Source organism: Cetorhinus maximus, chromosome 18 (genome assembly GCF_964194155.1).
Source record: "Cetorhinus maximus chromosome 18, sCetMax3.hap1.1, whole genome shotgun sequence".
NCBI lineage: Eukaryota > Metazoa > Chordata > Chondrichthyes > Lamniformes > Cetorhinidae > Cetorhinus > Cetorhinus maximus.
In genome coordinates this window covers 46,497,654-46,521,170 of record NC_135896.1, presented here as the reverse complement: position 1 = coordinate 46,521,170, position 23,517 = coordinate 46,497,654, and the positions used below count along the sequence as shown (strand labels likewise).

General features: G+C 40.1%; 1 protein-coding gene across 1 annotated transcript in view; it reads left to right on the top strand.

The window, feature by feature from the left end:
- ddhd1b (DDHD domain containing 1b) overlaps positions 1-22,889 on the top strand; it is a 95,390-nt gene extending 72,501 nt beyond the window's left edge. Inside the window, 5 exon segments of the mRNA XM_078562610.1 lie at positions 2,645-2,720; positions 4,051-4,200; positions 9,642-9,915; positions 19,414-19,587; positions 21,996-22,889. Of these exon segments, the coding sequence (XP_078418736.1) occupies positions 2,645-2,720; positions 4,051-4,200; positions 9,642-9,915; positions 19,414-19,587; positions 21,996-22,201 (880 nt within the window). The 3' untranslated portion in view covers positions 22,202-22,889.
- The last annotated feature ends 628 nt before the right edge of the window (positions 22,890-23,517 follow it).

The window sequence follows — 23,517 nt, the reverse complement described above, 5'->3', positions numbered from 1 at the left end:
CAAGGTTACAGTGATCATGGGGGATTTCAATATGCAGGTAGACTGGGAAAATCAGGTTGGTAGTGGATCCCAAGAAAAGGAATTTGTCGAATGTCTACGAGATGGCCTTTTGGAGCAGCTTGTGTTGGAGCCCACTGGGGAACAGGCAATTCTAGATTTAGTGATGTGTAATGAGGCAGATTTGATAAGGGAGCTTAAGGTGAAGGAACCCTTAGGAGGAAGTGACCATAATATGATAGAATTCACCCTGCAATTTGAGAGGAAAAAGCTGGAATCAGATGTAACGCTATTACAGTTGAATAAAGGTAACTACAGAGTCATGAGGGAGGAGCTGGCCAGAATTAACTGGGAGATGAGCCTCGCAGGAAAGACAGTGGAACAGCAATGGCAGGAGTTTCTGGGAGTAATTTGGGAGACACAGCAAAAATTCATCCCTAGGAAGAAGAAGCATACTAAAGGGAGGACGAGGCAACAATAGCTGACAAGGGAAATCAGGGACAGCATAAAAGCTAAAGAGAAAGCATACAATGCGGCAAAGAGCAGTGGGAAACCAGGGGATTGGGAAGCCTACAAAGACCAACAGAAGATTAAATATGAGGGTAGGAAAAACAGAGGCAAAGACTATTTTCTAAATGGGGAGAGAATTCAGAAATCTGGAGTGCAAAGGGACTTGGGAGTCCTAGTCCAGGATTCTCTTAAGGTTAACTTGCAGGTTGAGTCGGTAGGTAGGAAGGCAAATGCAATGTTGGCATTTATTTCGAGAGGACTAGAATATAAAAGTAGGGATGTGCTGCTGAGGCTTTATAAGGCTCTGGTCAGACCACATTTAGAATATTGTGAGCAATTTTGGGCCCCGTAACTCAGGAAGGATGTTCTGGCCCTGGAGAGGGTCCAGAGGAGGTTCACGAGAATGATCCCAGGAATGAAAGGCTTAACATATGAGGAACGTTTGAGCGCTCTGGGTCTATACTCGATGGAGTTCAGAAGGATGAGGGGGGTATCTGATTGAAACTTACAGAATACTGAAAGGCCTGGATAGAGTGGACGTGGGGAAGATGTTTCCATTAGTAGGAGAGACTAGGATCCCAGGGCATAGATTCAGAGTAAAGGGAAGATCTTTTAGACAGAGATGAGGAGAAACTTCTTTAGCCAGAGAGTGGTGAATCTATGGAATTCATTGCCACAGAAGGCTGTGGAGGCCAGGTCATTGAGTGTATTTAAGACCAAGATAGATAGGTTCTTGATTGGTAAGGGGATCAAAGGTTACGGGGAGAAGGTGGGAGAATGGGGTTGAGAAACTTATCAGCCATGATTGAATGGCGGAGCAGACTCGATGGTCCGAATGGCCTAATTTCTGCTCCTACCTCTTATGGGCCAAGTGCTGGTAAATGGGATTAGGTAGGTAGGTCAGGTGTTTCTCACATGTCAGTGCAGACTCGATGGGCCGAAGGGCCTCTTCTGCACTGTGATTCTGTGGTGTATCTGCACCACAAGGACTGCAGCGGTTGAAGAAGGTGACTCATGATCACCTGCTCAAGGGCAATTGAGGGTGGGCAACCAATGCTAGCCTTGTGCACTCTTATACCATGAACAAATTAAAATAAAACAAAGATTTTAAAAGGATATGGAAAAGGACACAGAATAGGAAATGGCTAGTTCTTTAGAAAGCAAGCTTAGCTGCAATAGACTGTATAGTCTCATTTGTGTTCTGTAAAATTCTGTATGACCTGTAAATGAAAAAGTGAAGATAGTTCATCATGGCATTTCTCTCCTCCTGAATTGCCACCCTCGGCTGTCCCTGTCTCCCTTATTTTGTTTCCATTCTTGTGTCTCCCTCTCTCCCTCCCTTTATCTTCCTCCCCCTTCATTTTTCTGACTTGTCTTCCTCTCTCTAAACATCCTGAGACTTGCTTTGCCACCTGGAATCGTTATATGTTAAAATAATTATCTAGTACTTTGTCACAAATCTATAATAAGTAAGACAAAGTAGCACTTTATCTGATATGGGGCCATGGCCCCATAGTCTCATGGCCACTTCTTCCCCAGTTTGTTTTAATTGTTTGCCTCCTTTAGGTCTCTTTGCCATATGCCCCATTCCTGTCAACTGACCTCCAGTGTTTCTTCTAAATGCTGATTCCAGGCCATTGTTAAGATGATTGAAGTGATCCAAAGTAATGTGCTTTTTGATTTTTTACCTTTCTTGCTCTGCAAAATTTCTTCTCCTGACAATGTGACTTTGATGTGCGGGCAGGCAGTTATTGCAAACTTACCATGTTACTGCAGAGCATGTCAGTCAGAGGTAAGAAGCCAACAGTGATGCGTCTAGATTTTACCAAGAAGTTTTCTGAAGGCTAGTGTGGGTGGCAGTGTGTGTGAGCGTGTTTGTCTATTTCAAAATAAATATTGGACTATATTTGCTAACCAACTCTGATATCCCTGGGAAAAGGATACAGATAAATTTATTTTAATATCCAATTGTAACTATTCCTTGTGGCATAGCAATTGGCAGCAGAGAGCAAAAATGCAGCTGAAGATTAGAGGTGCTTTTATAAAATTTGTTTTTATGAAAATAACATAAATCTTTACAGTACCTATCTACTTTCTACCTACAGGCATCCATTGATATTTAAATTTCATTTTACAGATTAAAACAATTAGAGCACCAATTACTTCAAGTGAAAGCTTCAGCTCCATTCCGATTACCTGCTTTGAAATTTAAGGTGAGTGTAGAAGTAGGTTTATTACCTGCTATTTAAAATTTGCATAACTCTCAAATTCAGTGAGATGGGACTTCTTACTCCTGCCCCTTAATAATAAAAAAAATAGACTAAATCATTTACGTTCACTTGAGAATTTAGTCATATTATTCTCAACAACACTGTACTTTTGGTGACTGGTGCAGTGTCTTTGTGTTTTGACAGTGTATGTTTTTTGATAGATTGTGTGACAAAACTGCCCGCAATGATTTCCCCTCAAACACAATTTCAGCTTTGCTGATATAAAAGCAAAATATTGTTGATGCTGGAAATCTGAAATAAAGACCGAAAACGCTGGAAAAACTCAGCAGGTCTGGCAGCATCTGTGGAGAGAAAAACAGTTAATGTTTCAAGTCCATTTGACTCTTTTCAGCTTTGAAGAAGTCATACGAATTTGAAACATTAACTCTGTTTCCCTCTCTGCAGATGCTGCCAGACCTGCTGAGTTTTCCCAGCATTTCCTGTCTTTATTTCTGCTGAGTTTGAGTTTAAAGTGGCAGATAAAGGGAAAGTATCTGTAGCCTGTATATTCCCCTTTCCCACCCTAAAATGGTAGGCATAGCCACAGGTAACAAATCTTTAAAAGCTACCAATTAAAATTAAGGACAAGCTGCAAAACTATGCATCTACCAGACAAGATAGCAACAACTCGGTGACAATTTTACACTATATGATAACAGCTATAGATGTCAGCGACAACTGAATTACTTTATTCTGGAGGGTCTCTCCATCAGCAAGTAGAGTTTTACATAGATCATAGGCATTCATGGAATTCAGATTATTTCTGGTACATTTATACTTTAGCGACTGGTCTGACATTGGTTGTTAGCCTGTTTCCAGTCATCAACCAGAATAAGATGCATGTTTATGGCTAGGATAAGGGGGAGCCTGTGGAAGGTTCAGCATGGTGTGCAATGAGAAAGAACAGAATGGAGGACCTCTGTCTTATGACAAAGAAGTCCATGAGGTCCTTCCACTTGTTAGTGTAATTCATTCATTACAGCTGGTTCAGAAAAAAAAACTGCTTTGGCTTATTGCGACTATTTAAATTTGAGACTTGAACCAGTGTTGAGTATACATAAATTTAAAATTGGAGTATCCATTCCAATGTTGAAAAATAACCAGCGGAATTTTCATTTTAGCCCAGAATGTTGGCGATCATTGTGATTATGATTTTCAGGATGTGCATCCCAATTTATGAATTCCTAATAGATGAGATGCTTCTGATTTTTGTTTTGTGCCATTTATTTTTAATACTATTTGTCAAAGCGAAAACCAATTTAATTTATTTCAGGTTGAAAATTTCTTCTGCATGGGATCCCCTCTAGCTGTTTTCCTAGCATTACGTGGCATACGTCCTCAACATAGTGGTAATCAGGATCATATTCTACCGAGAAGTATCTGTGGCCGGTTGTACAATATATTTCACCCAACTGACCCTGTGGTGAGTTCTCATTCTATATGTAATGCACCTTAACCATGTTTGTGGTCTCTTGAACTGTGAAATAATCATAGGAAATAGGAACAGGAGTAGGCCATTTGTCCTTTAGAACCTGCTCCGCCATTCAACTAGATCATGGATGATCATCTACCTTAAAGCCATTTTCCCATGCTATCCTCATATCCCTTGATGCCATTAGCATCTAGAAATCTATCAATCTCTGTCTTGAACATACTCAATGGCTGATTCTCCACAGCCCTCTGCGATAGAGAATTCCAAAGATTCACCACACTGAGTGAAGCAATTCCTTCTCACCTCAGCCCTAAATGGCCTGCCTCTTATTCTCTGACTCAGTCCCTGGTTTTAGACCCCTCCAGCCAAGGGAAACATCCTGCATCTACCCTGTTGAGTCCTTTAGGAATTTTGTATGCTTCAATGAGATCACCTCTCATTCTTTGAAACTCTAGAGAATATAGGCCGAGTCATCTCAATCTCTCCTTTATAGTACCATCCTGCCATCCCAGGCATCAGTCTGGTGAAACTTCATTGCACACCTCTATGACAAGTATATCCTTCCTTAGATAAAGAGACCAAAACTGTATGCAATACTCCAGGTGCGATCTCGCCAAGGCTCTATACAATTGCAGCAATTCTTTTTCACTCCTGGACTCAAATCCTCTTGCAATAAAGGCCATTGTATCATTCGCCTTCCTAATTGCTTGTTGCACCTGCAGTGACTTATGAACAAGGACACCCAGATCCCTTTGGACATCAACACTTCCCAATCTCTCACCATTTCCCTACCAAAGTGCATAACTTCATATTTTTAATTTTATATTCCATCTGCCATATATTTGCCCACTCACTTAAGCCTAAATCTTCTTGAAGCCTCTTTGGATCCTCTGCACAACTTACATTCCCATCTAGTTTTGTACCATTGGCAAACTTGGAAATATTACATTTGGTCCCAACATCCAAGTCATTGCTATAGATTGTGAATGTCTGGGGCTCAAGCACTTATCCTTGCGGTACCCCACTAGTCACAGCCTGCCAACCTGAGAATGATTCAATTGTCCCTACTCACTGTTTTCTGTCAACCAATTTTCAATCCATGCCAGTATATTACCCCCAAACCCATGTGTTCAAATTTTGCTTACTGACCTCCTGTGTGGGACCTTATTGAAAGCCCCTTATTCTGCTAGTTACATCCTTAAAAAAAACTCTAACAGGTTTGTCAAACATGATTTCCCTTTTGTAAATCCAAGTTGACTTTGCCCAATCCTACCATTATTTTCTAAGTATCCAGTTATCACATCCTTCAGATAGACTCTAGCATTTTCCCTACTACTGATATCAGGCTAACAAGTCTGTAGTTCCCTGTTCTCTTTTCTCCCTCCTTCCTCAAAGAGTGGGGATACATTTGCTATCTTCCAATCTGAAGGAACCATCCCAGAATCTATAGCTATTGCTAGCCACCTCTCTCAACGTTCTGGGATGTAGATCATCCTCCCAGAGGATTTATCAACTTTCAGTTCAATTAATTTCTCCAATACTACTATTTACTAGCACTACTTTCTTTCAGTTCCTCATGCTTGCTGGTCCCTTGGTTCTGTAGTATTCCTGGGAGGTTTTTTGTATCTTCCTCCATGAAGACAGACACAAAGTATTTGTTTAGTTTCTTTGCCATTTCTTTATTCCACATTATACATTCTCCTGTCTCTGCATGTAGTGGGCCCACATTTTGTTTTTGGCTAGTCTTTTCCTTTTTGCATACTTATAGGAGCTTATATAGTCAATTTTTATGTTTCTTACTAGTTTACTTTTATATTCTGTTTTCTCTTGCTTTATTAGTCTCTTAATGCTCCTTTGCCGAACTCTAAAATGCTCCTAATCCTCAAGCTTAGTATGATTTGGCACTTTATAAGCCTCTTCCTTTGATCTAATCTAACCTTAAGTTCTCTTGTTTGATCACCTTAAGGAAATTTCCTGCAGGTTTTTTGTGCCTCAAAGGAATGTAAACTTTTTGTAAACCATGTATTAATTCTTTAAATGCTAGACATTGCCTGTCTATCACATACCTTTTAATGTAGTTTCCCAATCTACCACAGCCACTTTGCCCCTCATACCTTCGTGGTTTCCTTTGTTTAGATTTAAGACCCTAGTTTTGAATTGAACAACATCACTTTCAAACTTAATGTAAAATTCTATCATATTATGGTCACTCTTCCCTACAGAATTCTTTACAATAAGATTACTAATTAGCCCTTTCTCATTACACAATACTAGATCTAAAATAACCTGTTCCTTATTTGGTTTCTCAACATAACTGTTCTAGAAAATCATCCTGTATACATTCCAGGAATTCGTCCTCCACAGCGTTAGTGATAATTAGGTTTACCCAGTCTATATGTAGATTGAAGACCTCACAATTACTATATTACCCATGCTATATGCCCTCCATTCTCCTGATTTATACTGTGCCTTGCATTACCACTACTGTTTGATGGCCTAAAAACAATTCCTACTAAGCTGCCTCTTGCTATTTCTTAGCTCACCCAAACTGATTCTGCATTTTGATCTTCCGATTTAAGATCCCCTCTCACTAATGTACTGATCTCATCCTTTATTAACAGCACTACCCTACCTCCTTTTTCATTTTTTTTCCAATCCTTTCTTAATGATGTTGAATACCCTTGAACATTCAGTTCCTTACCCTGGTCGCCCTGCAGCCACGTCTCCTTAATGGCAATTATATTGCACCTTTTTACTTCAATTTGAGCCATCAATTCATCTGCCTTGTTGCAAATGCCGTGTGCCTTTTAGATAGAGTGCTTTTAATTCTACCTTTTTTTAATTTACACAGCCTCTAGCCTTTTCTGCTGGAGTACTGTTGAGTTTGTATGCTCTGTCCCTTCCTGCCACACTCAGATTATCAGTTCCCTTACTGCTACCTTGTTGTCTTGCCTTGTCCTCTCTTTAATTTATCACATCTTCCCTTACTTGATTTCTCACCCCCAATATTTAGTTTAAAGCCCTGTCTACTGCCCTAGTTATGTAATTTGCCAGAACACTGGTCCCAGCACAGTTCAGGTGAAGACAGTTCCAAAGGTACAGCACCCACTTTGCCAGTGCCCCATGAATCAAAACCCATTTCTCCCACACCAAACTTTGAGCCATGCATTTAACCCTCTAATCTTATTTACTGTAATCCAATTTGCTTGTGGCTCAGGTAATGATCCATAGATTATTACCTTTTGAGGTTCTGCTTTTTAACTTATCCCCTGGTTGCTCATACTCTAAAGTCGAACCTCCTTCCTAATCCTATCTATGTCGTTGGTACTTACATGGAACACGACAACTGGATCCTCCCCCTCCCACAAGAAGTTCCTTTCCAGCCCAAAGCAGATGTCCCAAGCCCTCACACCAGACCGGCAACAACAGCCGTCTTGGCTGCAGAGAATTATGTCTATCCCCCGATTATACTGTCCCCTATTACCATTACATTCCTATTATCTCTCCTGCACCCCCCTCCACACCCACCTGAACAGTGCCATGGTCAGTTCTCCCATCCACCCTGCAGCCCCTGCTTTCATCTATACAAGCTGCAAGAACTTCGAACCTATTGGGCAATTGCAAGGGCTGATACTCCTCCACTTCTACCTTCATGATCCCCATAGCTGCATCACTCTCAGTCGCTATCCTAGTGGGTGTGACCACCTCATGGAACAAGGTTTTCAGGTAACTTTCCCCCTCCCTGAGCTGTCGCAGTGTCTTCAGCTTGACCTCCAGTTCAATAACTCTGAGCCGAAGTTCCTCCAGCCACAGGCATTTACTGCAGATGTGTTTGTCTTGGATCACGCAGGTGTAAATGAGCTCCCACATTCTGCAGCTGCCACAAATCTCCTGCCCTGCCATCTTGATAGCATTTAATTAATTAATTATTTTATTGGTTAAATTTTAATTAATGTCTCTGGTCCTGCCCGTGCTTATATTCTTATCATTTCAATAAATATTCTACTTAGCACAATTGAAATTCTCTAGTTAAGATAAATAGGAAATGCTCACCAGTCAATCTAATAAGGTTCTCTAATAGTAGTAAAACTTACTACTACTAATAAAACCTTTCAAAATTTAGATAATTTTAGTAATTATAAGATAAATGTGAAAAATACTCACCAACCAATCAACATTTTTTTCCAAAAACATACTTTATTCGTATAATTTATAAAAGTACATTACAAAACATTTCAACATGACAAACTACCTGTTTTCCTATGACATCACACTTGATTTTTCTCAGAACGTGATCGACCTGCTCTGGAGGCCTGGATTGGATAGCTCTTTTATGTGCTGCTGTCTGCCTCCAGGTCCTCCTCTGTTCCGATTACTATAACACTGAGTCTGCATTTCTTTGCTGTCTCTTGTGTACTCTTTCCCAGTCAAGGATGTATGCAGCTCTCTCCGAGGCCTTCACAATACCATTGTTAAATATGCACAGTTAGATAATAAGGGATCAGAAAGGAATTAAATAACCATGAGGTACAAAACGATCAGTATGCTAAAATGAAACAAATCAGTTGCAGAACTGCTCATTATATATTGGATTTTCACCTTGGCTCAAATCTGCTGCATGTTGATGGTATGAAAATCTTGTCCAATCTAGCTGTGAAGACCCATAAAATAGATGATTACTGGGGTTACAAAAGACGAATTATCATAAGGGCACAGTAGGGTGCTTTTCTTTTGGAATGGAAGCAGACCAAAGGGAGTTTTACCCTGCATCAAACTGTACTATATTTGATCAGGGAGTGTGTACAGTACTATAGAGTGCCCAAAATGCAAATTATTTAATTCCTCTACTGTTTACTCTTAGCATAAGAAAAACTTAAATCAAAGTAGAAGCTTTTGTCTCCTAGATGGTGCAGTGATTTAAGCATTTGTTTTACTTTATAAACTGGGCTACAGTATAGGCTAGATTAATGGCCCTCTTTGTTGCCAGTAAGGATCCTTAGTAAAATGATAAGTACGCTCATTCTTGTTTCTGCTGGATACAAGCAAAAAAAGCACTTGTGTTCTCCACCTGGTCCACGCCTCAACATCTGAACTAAAAATATTGATAATTGCATTGGGTGAATGAAAGGCAGAGAATGCTTATTTCAAAGGATAATACCTTGAATGAACATGTCTTGCCTTGAGCAAAAAGTATAAAAAGTAATTAAAAAGCATGCCCTCTTGGCTCCAGTGGTTTCTGTGAGATGTATTGATGACAAATATCTGATGCTTCTGTTTAGTCTCTTACTTGACCCATTCCTTAATTCTCATTTCTAGTTCTCATGCTTAGTAGTTTCTCCGTAATATTTTGCCACTTCAAGTGTGCGCAGCACTAAAAAAAAATGGACATGAGCCAGAGACTTGACAAGTGTGAAATCTTAATTTATTTGTAGGCCTATCGACTAGAACCTCTGATCCTGAAACATTACAGTAATATTGCACCCCTCCAAATCCATTGGTACAACACAACTGTCTTAACAAAATACGATGACCTAAGGCCAACCTATATCAAGCCTGCCAAAGAGTCGCTGAATCCTTCAACGGCTCCCTCAGCGTCTACCTCACATACAGAAATGGAAAATCTGCCAAGTCCAAGTACCTCGCCAGTTATGCCTCGACGAAACTATGGGGAATCAATAACCAGCCTAGGAAAAGCAAGTATAATGGGTGAGATATTAAAAGTGTATCTGTTTTTAAACTGCATTAAATAACTGGAGAGGACAATGAAGAAATGCGATTAATTTTGAGGATGTTAAAAGGCATTTTTATTATCGGCATTTAATGTATTTTTACCATAAATTTATAGGCTCTATAAACAATAAAAATAACTAAAATGCTAATGATTTTTCTACATCCTGACTACAAAATGTTTAATTTTATTGTACTTATTGAAAATTGGTTAGGTTAACCTACTTGTTCCCTGGAATAGCATTTCAGAATAAGAAAACTGAGCAGCCAGCATGTTGGTGCATTTGCTATTGAGGTTTTTTTTTTAAAAGGTCAGTGTTTTCCTAGTTGCACAGTGGGTAAATCCACAAACTGTGTTTTGGAGTAATTTGGACTATAATCTAAAATTTCTGAGTTGTGATATTAGGGCAGGAATGAAAAATGGAGCAACTCCATGTTGTGCCACCCATGGAAATTTTCTGTTATAAGTTGGAAGAAAAGCAAATTTAAGTGATAAGGAAATCAGATGCTAATTTCAGAGATAAAAACAAAAAACTGCGGATGCTGGAAATCCAAAACAAAAACAGAAACAGAAATACCTGGAAAAACTCAGCAGGTCTGGCAGCATCGGCGGAGAAGAGCACAGTTGACATTTCGAGTCCTCATGACTCTTCAACAGAACTAAGTAAAAATAGGAAAGGGGTGAAATATAAGCTGGTTTAAGGGGGGGGAGGGGGGCGGTTTGTTGGGACAAGCAGCCAGTGCTAGGTGGAGATAACCAAAAGCTGTCACAGACAAAAGGGCAAAGAGGTGTTGAAGGTGGTGATATTATCTGAAGGAATGTGCTAATTAAGAGTAGAAGACAGGACAGATAAGGTACAGATAGCTCTAGTGGGGTGGGGGAATACTAGTTAGAAATAAACAATAGGTGGAAATACATTTAAAAATAATGGAAATAGGTGGGAAAAGAAAAATCTATATAAATTATTGGAAAAAACAAAACGTAGGGGGAAGAAACAGGAAGGGGGTGGGGATGGAGGAGAGAGTTCAAGATCTAAAATTGTTGAACTCAATATTCAGTCCGGAAGGCTGTAAAGTGCCTAGTCGGAAGATGAGGTGCTGTTCCTCCAGTTTGCGTTGAGCTTCACTGGAACAATGCAGCAAGCCAAGGACAGACATGTGGGCAAGAGAGCAGGGTGGAGTGTTAAAATAGCAAGTGACAGGGAGGTCTGGGTCATGCTTGCGGACAGACCAAAGGTGTTCTGCAAAGCGGTCACCCAGTCTGCGTTTGGTCTCTCCAATGTAGAGGAAACCGAATTTCAGAGACCCAGTTTAGCAACTTGGGTTGCTTGTTTTCTACATAACCTTGTGCTTTAAAACATGGATCCAGGTATTGTCCAATGTGGAAGTTGTTTAAAGGATGTTTGCAAGTACAGGGGAAAGTCTTTTGATAAAAATACATTACTACACCGTTTCTCTAACCACTGCAACTTCTTCATTAAGCTTTGTGGATGTTTGCTGTGGGGTTAGCTTTATGAGCTTGGAAACAACAGAAGGGCATGTCCTACTCCATGGGCAGAATTCTCCCTGCAGGCTTCTGAAACGTGCTGTAATTGGGATCAGAAACTATACTGTGTAAGAAAGAGATGCTTACCTGTGATTTTCCCCAGAGTGGACAATTAATGACCAGTTACCATCCAATTAAGGACAGTGGGTGGTCTCTCGAAGCTTGAAGGCCAATTAGAGTTCCTCTAGTTTGAATGTAGTAGCAGGATGCTGTGGTAGGTAAGTGAGGAAGCGGGCACACCAAAATGGAGATGTCCTCTCCAACCTTTTCAAATTTAAAGATGAAATAGATTGAACAGCCTGGCCACCATTGTGGGGGTGGGGGATGGGGAATAGTGTGGCGTTTGTCCTGCACTGAGGTGAACAGGGAGGGCCTCTAAGGCTGTCTGGAGTACTGACTCTCCTCAACCCTACATCCCCCAACCTGCCACTGGGAGGCCACCTCCAGGCTGCAACACAGTTCCCAACGCCTCCAGGGACCTAGAGGCCAACTGGAAAATCCCAGTCAGCCTTGGTTAACAGGCCTTTATGGACCTTTAAGTGGGTAAATAGGTGCTCTACTTGTGGGTGGGTAGTTCTGCTGCCCACCCCTTGCACACATAACCCCGGGCCCACCCACCTCTGTTTCTGCCCCCAGCAGGGACTGAAAACCCAGTCCCCTATGATTTTTGGAAGAGGATGACAGAGCCAGGAAGGAAGGCGAGGTTATTCAGGCAGAACCAAAAGCGTTTTTGGCACATCATGCTGTTACCTTCACACCAGGCTGTACTGACCAATGCAATAGAACCTCCACTTATCCCAGGAGCAGTAGCTTCAGTGACTACACTAATCAAGAAAATTAATTTAAGAACTATGCTCCGAGACCTTTCCTGCAGGCCATCACCACCACAGTCAGAATTTTGTATGACTGAGGCATTTCTAGCTACATCTCGTAACCTCTAAAATGATCTAAATCTCTGCATATCTGCATCGTAAAAGACAATAGATAGTTCATTCAAGCTAGCCTGTACTTCAGGCTCTCCATGAAACTCCCTCTAACTTGTAAGTGCACGTTCAATTTTAGAGTTGCAAGATTCTCAAAACTACAGGGAATTATTTATTGCATTAATGTGGAATTACATACTTTTCTCTGGAAGCTTTTTCTGTTGTAGTTTACATTCACCAAAGTGCATTTAATTTCTGACTAGCAGCTGTGGCTCAATGGATAGCACTATTGCCTGAGATTTGAGAACAAAAATCTAAGCTAACATTCCAATGTAGTACTGAGGGAATGCTGTACTGTTGTAGACGCTGTCTTTTGGATGAGATGTTAAGCCAAAACCCTATCTGCTCTCTAAGGTGGACGTTCAATATCCCTCTTGCAGAGGAGAGCAGGGCAGTTATTCCTGGTGTCCTGGCCAATATTTATCATTCAGTCAACATCACAAACGGTTTATCTGATCATTATTGCATTGCTTTTTGTGACAGCTCATTGTGTCCCAGTTGGCTGCTGTGTTTCCTACATTACATCAGTGACTACACTTCAAAAGCACTTCATTGGTTTGGGGCATCCTGAAGCCATGAAAGGTGCTATATATATGTAAATCTGGTCTTTTCAGTAGTGACTTTTGGGAATTACTAAATTGAGACTAACGGTACTCTCAGCAACAATGCCTTGTGAAAGGTGCATTTTTAAGCTCCAGCTGAGCAGTAGTAAAAAGCAATCCATTGACCAACAGAACAATCTTATACCAGGCTAATGACTTTGAGGTCTATTCTGAGGCACTCAGTGGAGAGAGGAAGCTCCACAATATAGCCCAGCTAGAGTATTAAAGATTTTGCGCTTTCAGCTTTGCCTATTCAAAGAGGTCTACTAATGGATGTACAGGAGGTGAAAGAGGAAAAGGGACTAAGTGCGGCAAGGCGATCAGACAAAGTCAGCAGCAGCATGTAGAAGAAGCAAGAGGCAACAGTTGGCCAGACAAATCCATATAAATTTCATTTAAAAACCTGTCTTAATATCTGTTCTGCCCAGTCTATAAGCAGCCCTGTGAACATTTCCCCCTTTCCCAAAAGATGTATTTATGCACTGACAGTTCTCTGAAGAAACTTACCAAATCCCCTTCCCAAACTACCCATAAACAATATCTGTAGACACTTCAGCTTCACTGCTACAATAATTTCTATCCCTAAAATGCAATGCATTCACACTTTTTTAGCTGCACTGTTTCCCCTTTGTGCCAGTTTATGCTTTCCCACCTTGTAGGCTTAATCACAACATGATTAGCAGAAGTATGTAAGGTGACTGGTTGCTCTACTTCAGTATATGAACCTGAAGTATATGCTGAAATGGCCTTTGTCTCGCATTGTTCTAACAAATGCAGCCTCAATTACTTCAGATCTCTCTTTTGTATTTCTATTTCCTCATAAGAAGCTGCATCCTGAGTAAAATGCACTATATACCCTTTCTTTATTGTCTCAAAGTCCTTTCTCTATGCAGTAATCCCTCCAACTATGGTCTTACTAAGGCTTTGTATGGTTCAATATTATATCGTCACTATTATATTCCTCAATTCTTGCAAGAAATCCAGTATTCCTTTTTTCCTTAGTTTAAGTCTTATACAATTGAAATGCTTCTTTTAATGTTTGGTAAACCTGAACTCCCAAATCCATCTGCTCTTCCATATCACCCAGTTTCCCCCTATTCAAAGTAGAATCGTTAATTTTATTTAACCAAAATGTACATTGAGTTCCCATCATTCTATCTACCAATATCCCCTTGCAACTTTCTTTGCTCCTCAGACTGACTTGATTCCTATTTTGGTATTATTTCCAGTTCTCAACATCACTCCCTCTGAAGTCTGGGTTGGCTCCTTCTGATTACACTGTATTCACATCAATATTTTCATAATTTCATCTTTATAACTAAAAATTCCAAGATTTTCCACACCATAAATGTTAAACTAATGGTTCTGTAACTATCTGTTTAAGCTCTGTTTCCCTCTTTGAAAATGGGTATTACATTAGCCCCTGTCCAGTGTCTGATACATGTTCACATTTAATAGAACCCTGAAGCATATTTTCTCAGGACTCCGCTATTTCTTTCCTACGTTCCCCGCCATCAACCCACCCCAATCCCACCCCTAATCATTGGATAAATCTCATCAGATCCTGGCACTTTGTCCTTCTTTAGGTTGGAAACTTCTCCAGTACTTTCCCTTTACTTATGGATTCTCTCCAGTTGTTATTTGTTGTACGCGGCCTGCCCATTTCAATGGGTGGTATCTGTGAATTTGTTTTGATGGCCATGCATACATTATATGTAAGCAGCAGTATCTTCCAGGTTGCCGCACATTCGTGCCCACATACACCTTAGAAGGAAGCTTGCCTCCTATTCACTGGCTTTTTTAAAACACTTTTGTGAAGTGCTGGTTAAGTACAGCACTGATTTCTGTTTATTCTCTAAGTCTCCATCCTCCCTTCTCTGATTCCTTCTCACATTTAACAATTCTCTTTCTTTTCATTGATATACTTGTAGAACGCTTTCCTGATTTTTTTTTTTTCATTTTAATTCTCTCCATTTCCAAAGGAACACTCATTTATAAAGCAGCTTCAACATAGAAAATGTCCCAAGATGCTTTGAAGACGTATAGATGACAGGCCAAAGAAGGTGATGCTTCAAGAAGGAGCTAGAGAAGCAGAGATATTTAGGGAGAGAATTTTACAACTTGGTACTCGGGCATCAGAAAGCACAATCACCCGTCGTAGGACAAAGTAGGGTGGGGCTTCTGTAAGTAGTCGAGAAAGAGATGGGGATTTTAGAGGATTGGTTACAGGGCTGGAAAGATAGGAAGGGACGGGCTATGTATGATTGATGGAGCCATATGAAGTCTTTTAAAGTTCATACCTGGCACATGAGATTAAAGGTGAAAAGAGTTCCTCACCCAAGCTGATTTGTTAATATCTTTGATGGAAGGAAACCTGTCCTTATCTGGTCTGACCTACAGCAATGTGGTTGAATATATTGAACATATTCAAGACTGAGTTAGACAAATTTTTGATCTACAAAGGAGTCGAGGGTTATGGGGAACAGGCAGGAAAGTGGACTTGAGGCCACAGTCAGATCAGCCATGATCTTATCGAATGATGGAGCAGGCACAAGGGACTGAATACCCTACTGCTCCTAATTCTTGTTTTCTTGTGTTCCGTTCTTAATGTTTGAATGATCTGATGTTATTGTGCTTTTGATCCACAAGGTGGCATTGTAGACATGGGTGTTTGTTAAATGATAAAAACAAAAAGCTAAAAGCTACTGCGGATGCTGGAAATCCAAAACAAAACAAAAACAGAATTACCTGGAAAAACTCAGCAAGTCTGGCAGCATCGGCGGAGAAGAAATCAGTCAACGTTTCGAGCCTCCATGGCCCTTCGGCAGAAGCAGCATAGTTTCAACAAGGGAGAAATATAAATTGGTTTAAGGTGGGTGGGGGGCGGGGGGGAAGAGACACATTGAGGGTGTGGTGTGAGCAGATAATCAAAAGATGTCAGAGACAAAAGGGTCAAAGAGGTGTTGAAGGTGGTGGTCTTTGTCTGAGAAAAGTGCTAATTAAGAATGGAATACAGGATATTCAAAGTACAGCTCTAGTGGGGGTGGGGTGGAAAGACTAAAGGTTTTAGTTTTAGATTTAAAAATAATGGAAATAGGTGGGGAAAGAAGAATCTATATAAATTATTGAAAAAAAAGCGGGTGGGGGGGGAAAAGAAACGGGGTGGGGATGGGGGGAGGGGGAGTTTAAGATCTAAAGTTGTTGAATTCAATATTCAGCCCAGAGGGCTGTAAAGTGCCTCGTCGGAAGATGAGGTGCTGTTCCTCCAGTTTGCGTTGGGCTTCACTGGAACAATGCAGCAAGCCAAGGACAGACATGTTGGCAAGAGAACAGGGTGGAGTGTTAAAATGGCAAGCGACAGGGAGGTTTGGGTCTTTCTTGCGGACAGACCGCAGGTGTTCCGCAAAACGGTCGCCCAGTTTGCGTTTGGTCTCTCCAATGTAGAGGAGACCGCATTGGGAGCAACGATGCAGTAGACTAAGTTAGGGGAAATGCAAGTGAAATGCTGCTTCACTTGAAAGGAGTGTTTGGGCCCTTGGACGGTGAGGAGAGAGGAAGTGAAGGGGCAGGTGTTGCATCTTCTGCATGAGTTTGATTCAAAAGAATGGAGACGGAAGTTTAGTGCTGCTTCTATACTGACTGACCTGGAATTCTATTAAACTAGGTAATTTCTAACTATGCCCAAAAATGAAAAATACAATTGATTAACATTTTTGATCCTTGATTACGAGGAAAGCACTTTGCAACGGATAAAGCTCACAGTTGGCACCCTGCTTCGTGGTGTTGAATTCGGTAATGCCCTGCTGTACTCCCAATATAGAAAGCACTTGGCTCAGTGTTCTGGACCAGCAACCGAAATGCAATATTGAGCTCTAAATTGTTACCAACCACTAAAGGGAATGAATGTTTAAACTTTACTTCATTTCACAAAAGACACAATCAGGAAGTTTTACTGCTGCCCTGCATAACCAATTCCAGCATTTCTCTCAAGAATCCCGTCCTACTCAGGCCCCCTCCCACAACTCTCTCTCCGGTATGTCGATGACTGCTTCGATGCCACTTCATTAAAAATATATATTAATTTTCTTCCAATTTGCACCCCTCCATCATTTTCACATTGTCCATCACTGACACTTCCCTTCCCTTCCTTGACCTCTCTGTCTCAATTTCTGCTGATAGACTGTCCACCAATATTCATTACAAGCCTACCAACTCCCACAGCTACCTTGACTACAGCTCCTCACACCCCGTTTCCTGTAAGGACTCCATCCCATTCTCTCAGTTCCATCGCCTTAGTCGCATCTGTTCTGATGATGCCACTTTCCAAAACAGTTCCTCTGACATGTCTTCCTTCTTCCTTAACCGAGGTTTCAGTGGAAAGAAAAACCAAGTAGAGCATATTATAGATGGCAATAAGCAGAGGAGAGTTCACCTTCCAGCTTTTAGATAGAAGGTGCCGAAGGTAAAATAGGTATTGGCAGTGGGGCAAGGCTGGAGCTGGAGTTTCGGAAAAGCTAATGTCTTTTCCTAGCTACTAATCTTCGAGGCTGTTGGACAGGCTCTGCTGGCAGCAGGAAAAATGCGTTGTAACGTCTTCTGGAATCTAAGTTGAGTGAAGCAAGGATATGTTGGCCATTCGCACCATATATGACTCCTACAGACACGGCGAGCAGCTGTAATACCAAATACAAGCATCCCCTAGTGTCGCCTTTTATGCAAATGTACACTAGCTGACAATCTGGTGTTTTATTAAAAAAAATTCTATCAGCATTGCTAATAATGAATTAGTCAGAGCAATTCTATCATTCAGCTCTGCCACATCTTAAAGATGAGTACATTTTGGGTGAGAACTAAGAAATCTGAAAGTAGATAAAGTGAAGCTCCATTTTTTTCCATGCTTACATTTCTTGTTAAACCCCAGATTTGTTTATTAGAAAATACATTTAAAAATATTTTTACTTACTCTTTACAGCCTTACAAGGATTTCAATAGAGGTTTCACCACTTTGCATTTTTCACTGCCCTCCCTCTCCACCCGGTCCTGTTCTCATGTTAGTTTTAAAATTCACAGCTGATCTCCAGAAGTTTATATCAATGCGTCTTTCATGAGTGATTTTGCTTCCTTAGCAGTGTTTTGTATTGTTGTCAAGAAAGAGAATTGGGATTTGGATAGGTTAAGTTGACCTGAGTGCTCTTTGAGTTAAGGACGGGTGTCTAAATGCCGCAGGCAGTGTTAGTAACTATTCGTTATGGTCCCTATGAACCATGCAGGGGTGCGGGGTTGTGGATTACAGGACTAGCCATTAATGCCTTTCGGAGGTGCCGGAGCAGTGCTCTGGTATGCTCTGGCAGCACTACACCACTGGCCTTTGCATAGTCTAAATAAAATACTGATAATTCCTTGTCATTTTGCTTTCTGAAATGCTTCTCAACTATGTTGCACAGCAATAAAATGCCATTTGATGACCCTTTGCCTGTGGTGAAACTGAACTAATGCTGGTAATCTACACTTAGTCTTCGAGCTTGAAATCTTGTAGTCATGGGTCCGCTCCATTTTTATCAAGAATTGGAAGAAATAGCAGAGAAAGAAGTGATTGACTGTGTCTGCCTTACCATCTGTAGCTTGATTTTTGTTTCTTTTTCACTGCAAGTTTTTATCCTTCCTGCTTTGGTCTCCTGGTGAAGGAAATTTCAAAATTGAATTTAAATGTTTTTGAAAAGTTCTTGACCTGATTTTAATCTTAATTTAGGCTTCCATTTGATTTTTATTCAACTGTGTTTCAACTGTTAAATCCACTTGCCCAAACAGTGCCGATCCTATCACCCTTCAAATGCATTGTTTGCAATGTTTGTGACCTCGTCTGTTAGGCAATTTTTCAATCTAGGGAAAAAAAATACAAAAGCAAAATACTGCAGGTGGTGAAAACCTGGAATAAAAAACTGAAAATGCTGGAAATACTCAGCAAGTCAGGCAGCTTCTGTGGAGAGAAAAACGGAGTTAGTATTTCCCGTTAATAGCCTTTCATCATTTCAGGTCTTTTGACTCGAAACGCAACCTATTTTTCTCTCGATAGATACTGCCTAAACTAAGTATCTCTGGTACATTCTGTTTTTATTTGTGTGTTGATTGGACCTGTCATTTCAAATTTGAAGCCTTTTAATCTCTGAAATTCCAAACCATGACTTCAGCCTTACAACTAAATGTTCTACATACAGCTTTATTTCCTGATCAAAATGGTGAGTGTTGTTTATCAAGGTCATTAATAGCTCGTGTATGGAGTTTTACACACCTTTCATAAAGTATTACATTTTCCCACCTTAATTTTCATTTTTTTTGTTCCTATTAGGAGCTGCACATATAGGAAAAGGCATTGGTGGAATACTGTTTGCAAGATTCACACGTTCTACAACCGCTGAGGAATACAAGGAAGAAACAATTGTAGAAGAGAGGAGAGCATCTGAAGCTCAGTACAGTCCAAGGATTCTGTCACGCAATAATTCTGGTCTTTTGTATGGTACAGGTTAGTATATGCAAGTCTTATTCTTCAAAGCTTCTTGCAAAGTAAATAACATTTCCATAAACTTTGCCTATCCTTAATTTGTACTGTATTTGATGAAATGAACAACCATAATCGCTAAATTTGTTTCTCCAAGGGGTGAGATTTTCTGGCCCCAGCACCAGGTATCGTCACGGGCGGATGGGAAAATTTGAAGAGCAGTTAAAAGTCAACGGCTCTCCAATTTTTCCCGTCCCGTCCACGACAATGCCCACCAGTGTCGGGGCTGGAAGATCCTGGCCGAGAAGTCGATGATTTGCAAGGAATACTGGGAAATATTTTTTTTAATTGGTCTGCTGCTACTTCTGGGCTTCAAGTGTTTGATGCTGGAATAATAGTGAGTGAAAATAAATAGCCATAACTTTGTTGTCCAAAACCAACTGAATTAACCCCTCCAATAGCAGGTTTGTCCCTCAACAGTCTTCTAAATTGAACTGTGCCATGTTTCACTTCTGCCAGCCTGGTTAGCCAATGATGAATCAAAATGCATTGGCACTGAGAGAATGGGACAACTTTGAAGAACAAAATCTACTCTGCTCTGAACTGAAGGGAAAGCTGCTGGATTTGGATTTGACCTGTAAGCACTGCCCTTCTAGAAAAGCCTGAGGACAATTCCTAGGGAGGACTGAGCATTCCAAAGAGCGAGATGCTAATTTAGCCCATCAAGTCTTTAATAAGCATTGATAGCCCTGCATTGTATTTGTTTTTAGTGTTTGAAATGATTTATAGTTATGGGTTTATTAACTCTTTGGTTCATATCGTTCAATGACTTTCATTCTCAAGTAACATCCATTCTGGATTTAGATCCTCCTGCCTCCTGCTTGAATTTGGAGAATGGTGAATTAGCTGCAGTAAATTATTTTTTATGCTGCTGCTATGAAAGAGTAGATCTTTCCAAACTACCCATGTTAACAAAATTGAACGGGTGAACACAACATTACTAAAGATGTAACAGCAATTTTATTTAAATAGTGACATTAAAAATGACTCCACCATCAATCACTGCCCTCCCAGTTTGGTGATTAATATAATGCAGGGCTAAAATAGGAAACTGATAGAAGTATTCTGCCTGAGCATCATTTTGTTGGTTATATCACTAGTGATGAACATACCTTGAGATATGTGGAAGTCTTTAAAATAAGAAAGGTTATGTTTAAGGTTATCAATTAAGCTTATACTCTTTCACTGCAAAGGTTTTTTTAATGGTCATTTTTAAATGACCTTGGGACACGGATCTTGTATGATGTAGAATGGTCCTCATTCATGCTCTTGTTACCTCTAGACTTGACTATTCCGATACGCTCCTGGCTGGCCTCTCCATAAAATTGAGATAACCCAAAACTCTGCTGCCAGTGTCTGTACTTACCAATCGCCCCTATACTTGCTGACCTACATTGGCTTCCAGTTAAACAATGTTTTGATTTTAAAATTCTCATCCTTGATTTCAAATTACTCAGTGGCCTTGCCCCTCCCTATCTCTAATCTCGTCCAGCCCACAATCAGGCCTCATCCCCCCTGATATACCTGCACTTGTCTAATCCTGGCTTCTTGAGCTTCACAAATTTTAATTGCTCCACCATTAGTGGCCATGACTTCACCCACCTAGGCCCTAAGCTCAAGAACTCCCTTTCTAAATCTCTGCCTGTCTACCTCTCTTTCTTCCTTTAAAATGTTCCTTAAAACCTACCTCTTTGACTAAGCTTCTGGTCATTTTCCTTAATATTGTATATGCCTCAGTGTCTAATTTTGCTTTATAATGCTCCTGTGATGTTAAAGGTGCTATATAAATATGAGATAATGTTGTGAATACAAAGCCAAATCAAAAGCTGTAAAAGAACCGTGTGCCTGTGATTTTCCTCATTGGGCTCTTTGTCGATGCTATTGGTATGTGAAGGATAAACTTGCTTTTGGAGAATCATCCGCAACATTGGGTAATATAAGGGACTTTGCATTCTAAGGTTTTTAAGATAGACGCAGAATTAATGCCCTACTTATTTTGCCTTGTACTGCTGGTTGAGTGTTAAATGAAGGTGTTGAAAGAAGTGGGGTTTCACAAAACCCCTGCTGGCAAAAATGCCACAATATCAAATAAAGTTGGCTGAGGCCTCTGTCATTTCTGCCTTCCAGTGAGCTGAACAGTTCAGATAGCTCATAGAGATCAACTATGCAGTTGTTCAGCTTGCTGGTCTTCATTGTGTTGATTTTAACCCCTCTTGCCCAGCAAGGTACAATTGAGTAGATCTAGGTGATGGGCATGTAGTGTACAACTTATGGATGTGAGAAAATTGTATCCGTTTAATGTGAAATTTGCATTATTGAATTTCTATTTAAATTCTGAAGTGTTGACAAGCTGTTTATTTTTTCTCTGTTAGTGGAGTTAGAGCATCGCCTTGATTTTGAACTGCGGGAAGGCCTTGTAGAAAGCCGGTATTGGTCTGCAGTAACATCGCACACTTCTTATTGGTCATCCCTAGACGTCGCTCTTTTCCTCCTCTCGTTTTTGTACACACAGAGACCACCTGGTAGTGCAGACCAATCGGAAAGCACCAGATTGTCAGGAGACACTGTGTACAAATGAAGAATTGTTTAGAGAGACTATTGGTACTGCTGCTTAAAGTGCAATGAAAAACTAAGGGAATCACAATTTTGTTTGTGTTTTTTTAATTTATTTTCTAGAATCCACAATGAATACTGGAAGTATGATCAACCTATTTCTAAATAAAGTACTCAGACTTGAGTCAAACATTTTCCATTCCTACCCCTTAACACTTTGTCATTATTCACTGTATAATAGGTATGCAAAGTACTTCTTTACATTTATGGCAAACTGGGTTTGACACTAACACCTAGGCTGGAACTTATCATTTTAAAAACTGATAATTTTTATTTATGTTTCAAATGTGCAAACTATATACAAATACTTGTTTTGTACAAGGAAATAACCCACTATGAATGTTGACTTGAAGTTTGCACTTTATATCTCCAACCTCTTGTCCTAGTCATACAGCTATTCAATGTGGTGAACGATGAACTGTTTACACATTTGAAGTATAAAAATGTATATTTGGTGCTTATAATTTTGTTAACACAATATCACTAATGTTTTTCACATTATTTGTTCTGGTTCATGTATTTTTTAAAAATTTCGCCAGCATTAAAAACTAGACTGTACTATTGTATAGTGCAGGAGGCATTGCATTGTCATTTACTCAGTACTTTGTGTTTTTTTTCCAGTCAATAAAAGCCCTGGTGGTTTTATAAAACAATGTGGTTGATACTGTATCATTTCAGATGCTGCTGAGGTTTTTATATAAAAAGAAAGCTAACAATTGGGACGAGGCAGAGGTAATTTTCAAGTTTTCTTAGTAAAACTGTTCAACCTTCAAACCTCCTTCAACTTACTTCCCCCTTGCGGGTTTTAGTGTGTAATTTTCAGTTCTCAAAACCTTGTAAATTAACAGCTTTGGTAATACGATAATCAGACAATTTCAGAAAACTCCAAATATTTTAATTTTTATCCTACCACATGATCACTCTTTCTTGTACTCTTCAATATTCACTCATTATTTTCATTATGTGTTTTACATCTGCCATCATTATCTGACAAATGAGAGGAATAGTATTTGGGACAAAAGTATTCTTGGATAACCAGTTGGTTCCATTTTTAATTTAAAACCTTCTAATCCAGCTTGTCTGGTTTCAAAACGTACAACAGGCTTTTCTGGTAAGCACCATATTCAGTGTCTTCAATCAGTCCAACGCCACAGAGCAGATTTCAAACAATCTCCAAATCAAGATAAAGCACAGACTCCTCTCACGATTAAGCTCAAGAAATGCTCAGAAACAGTGCACAATTTTTTTTTTTTTTTTTGCACACATGAATTAAGAAACCAC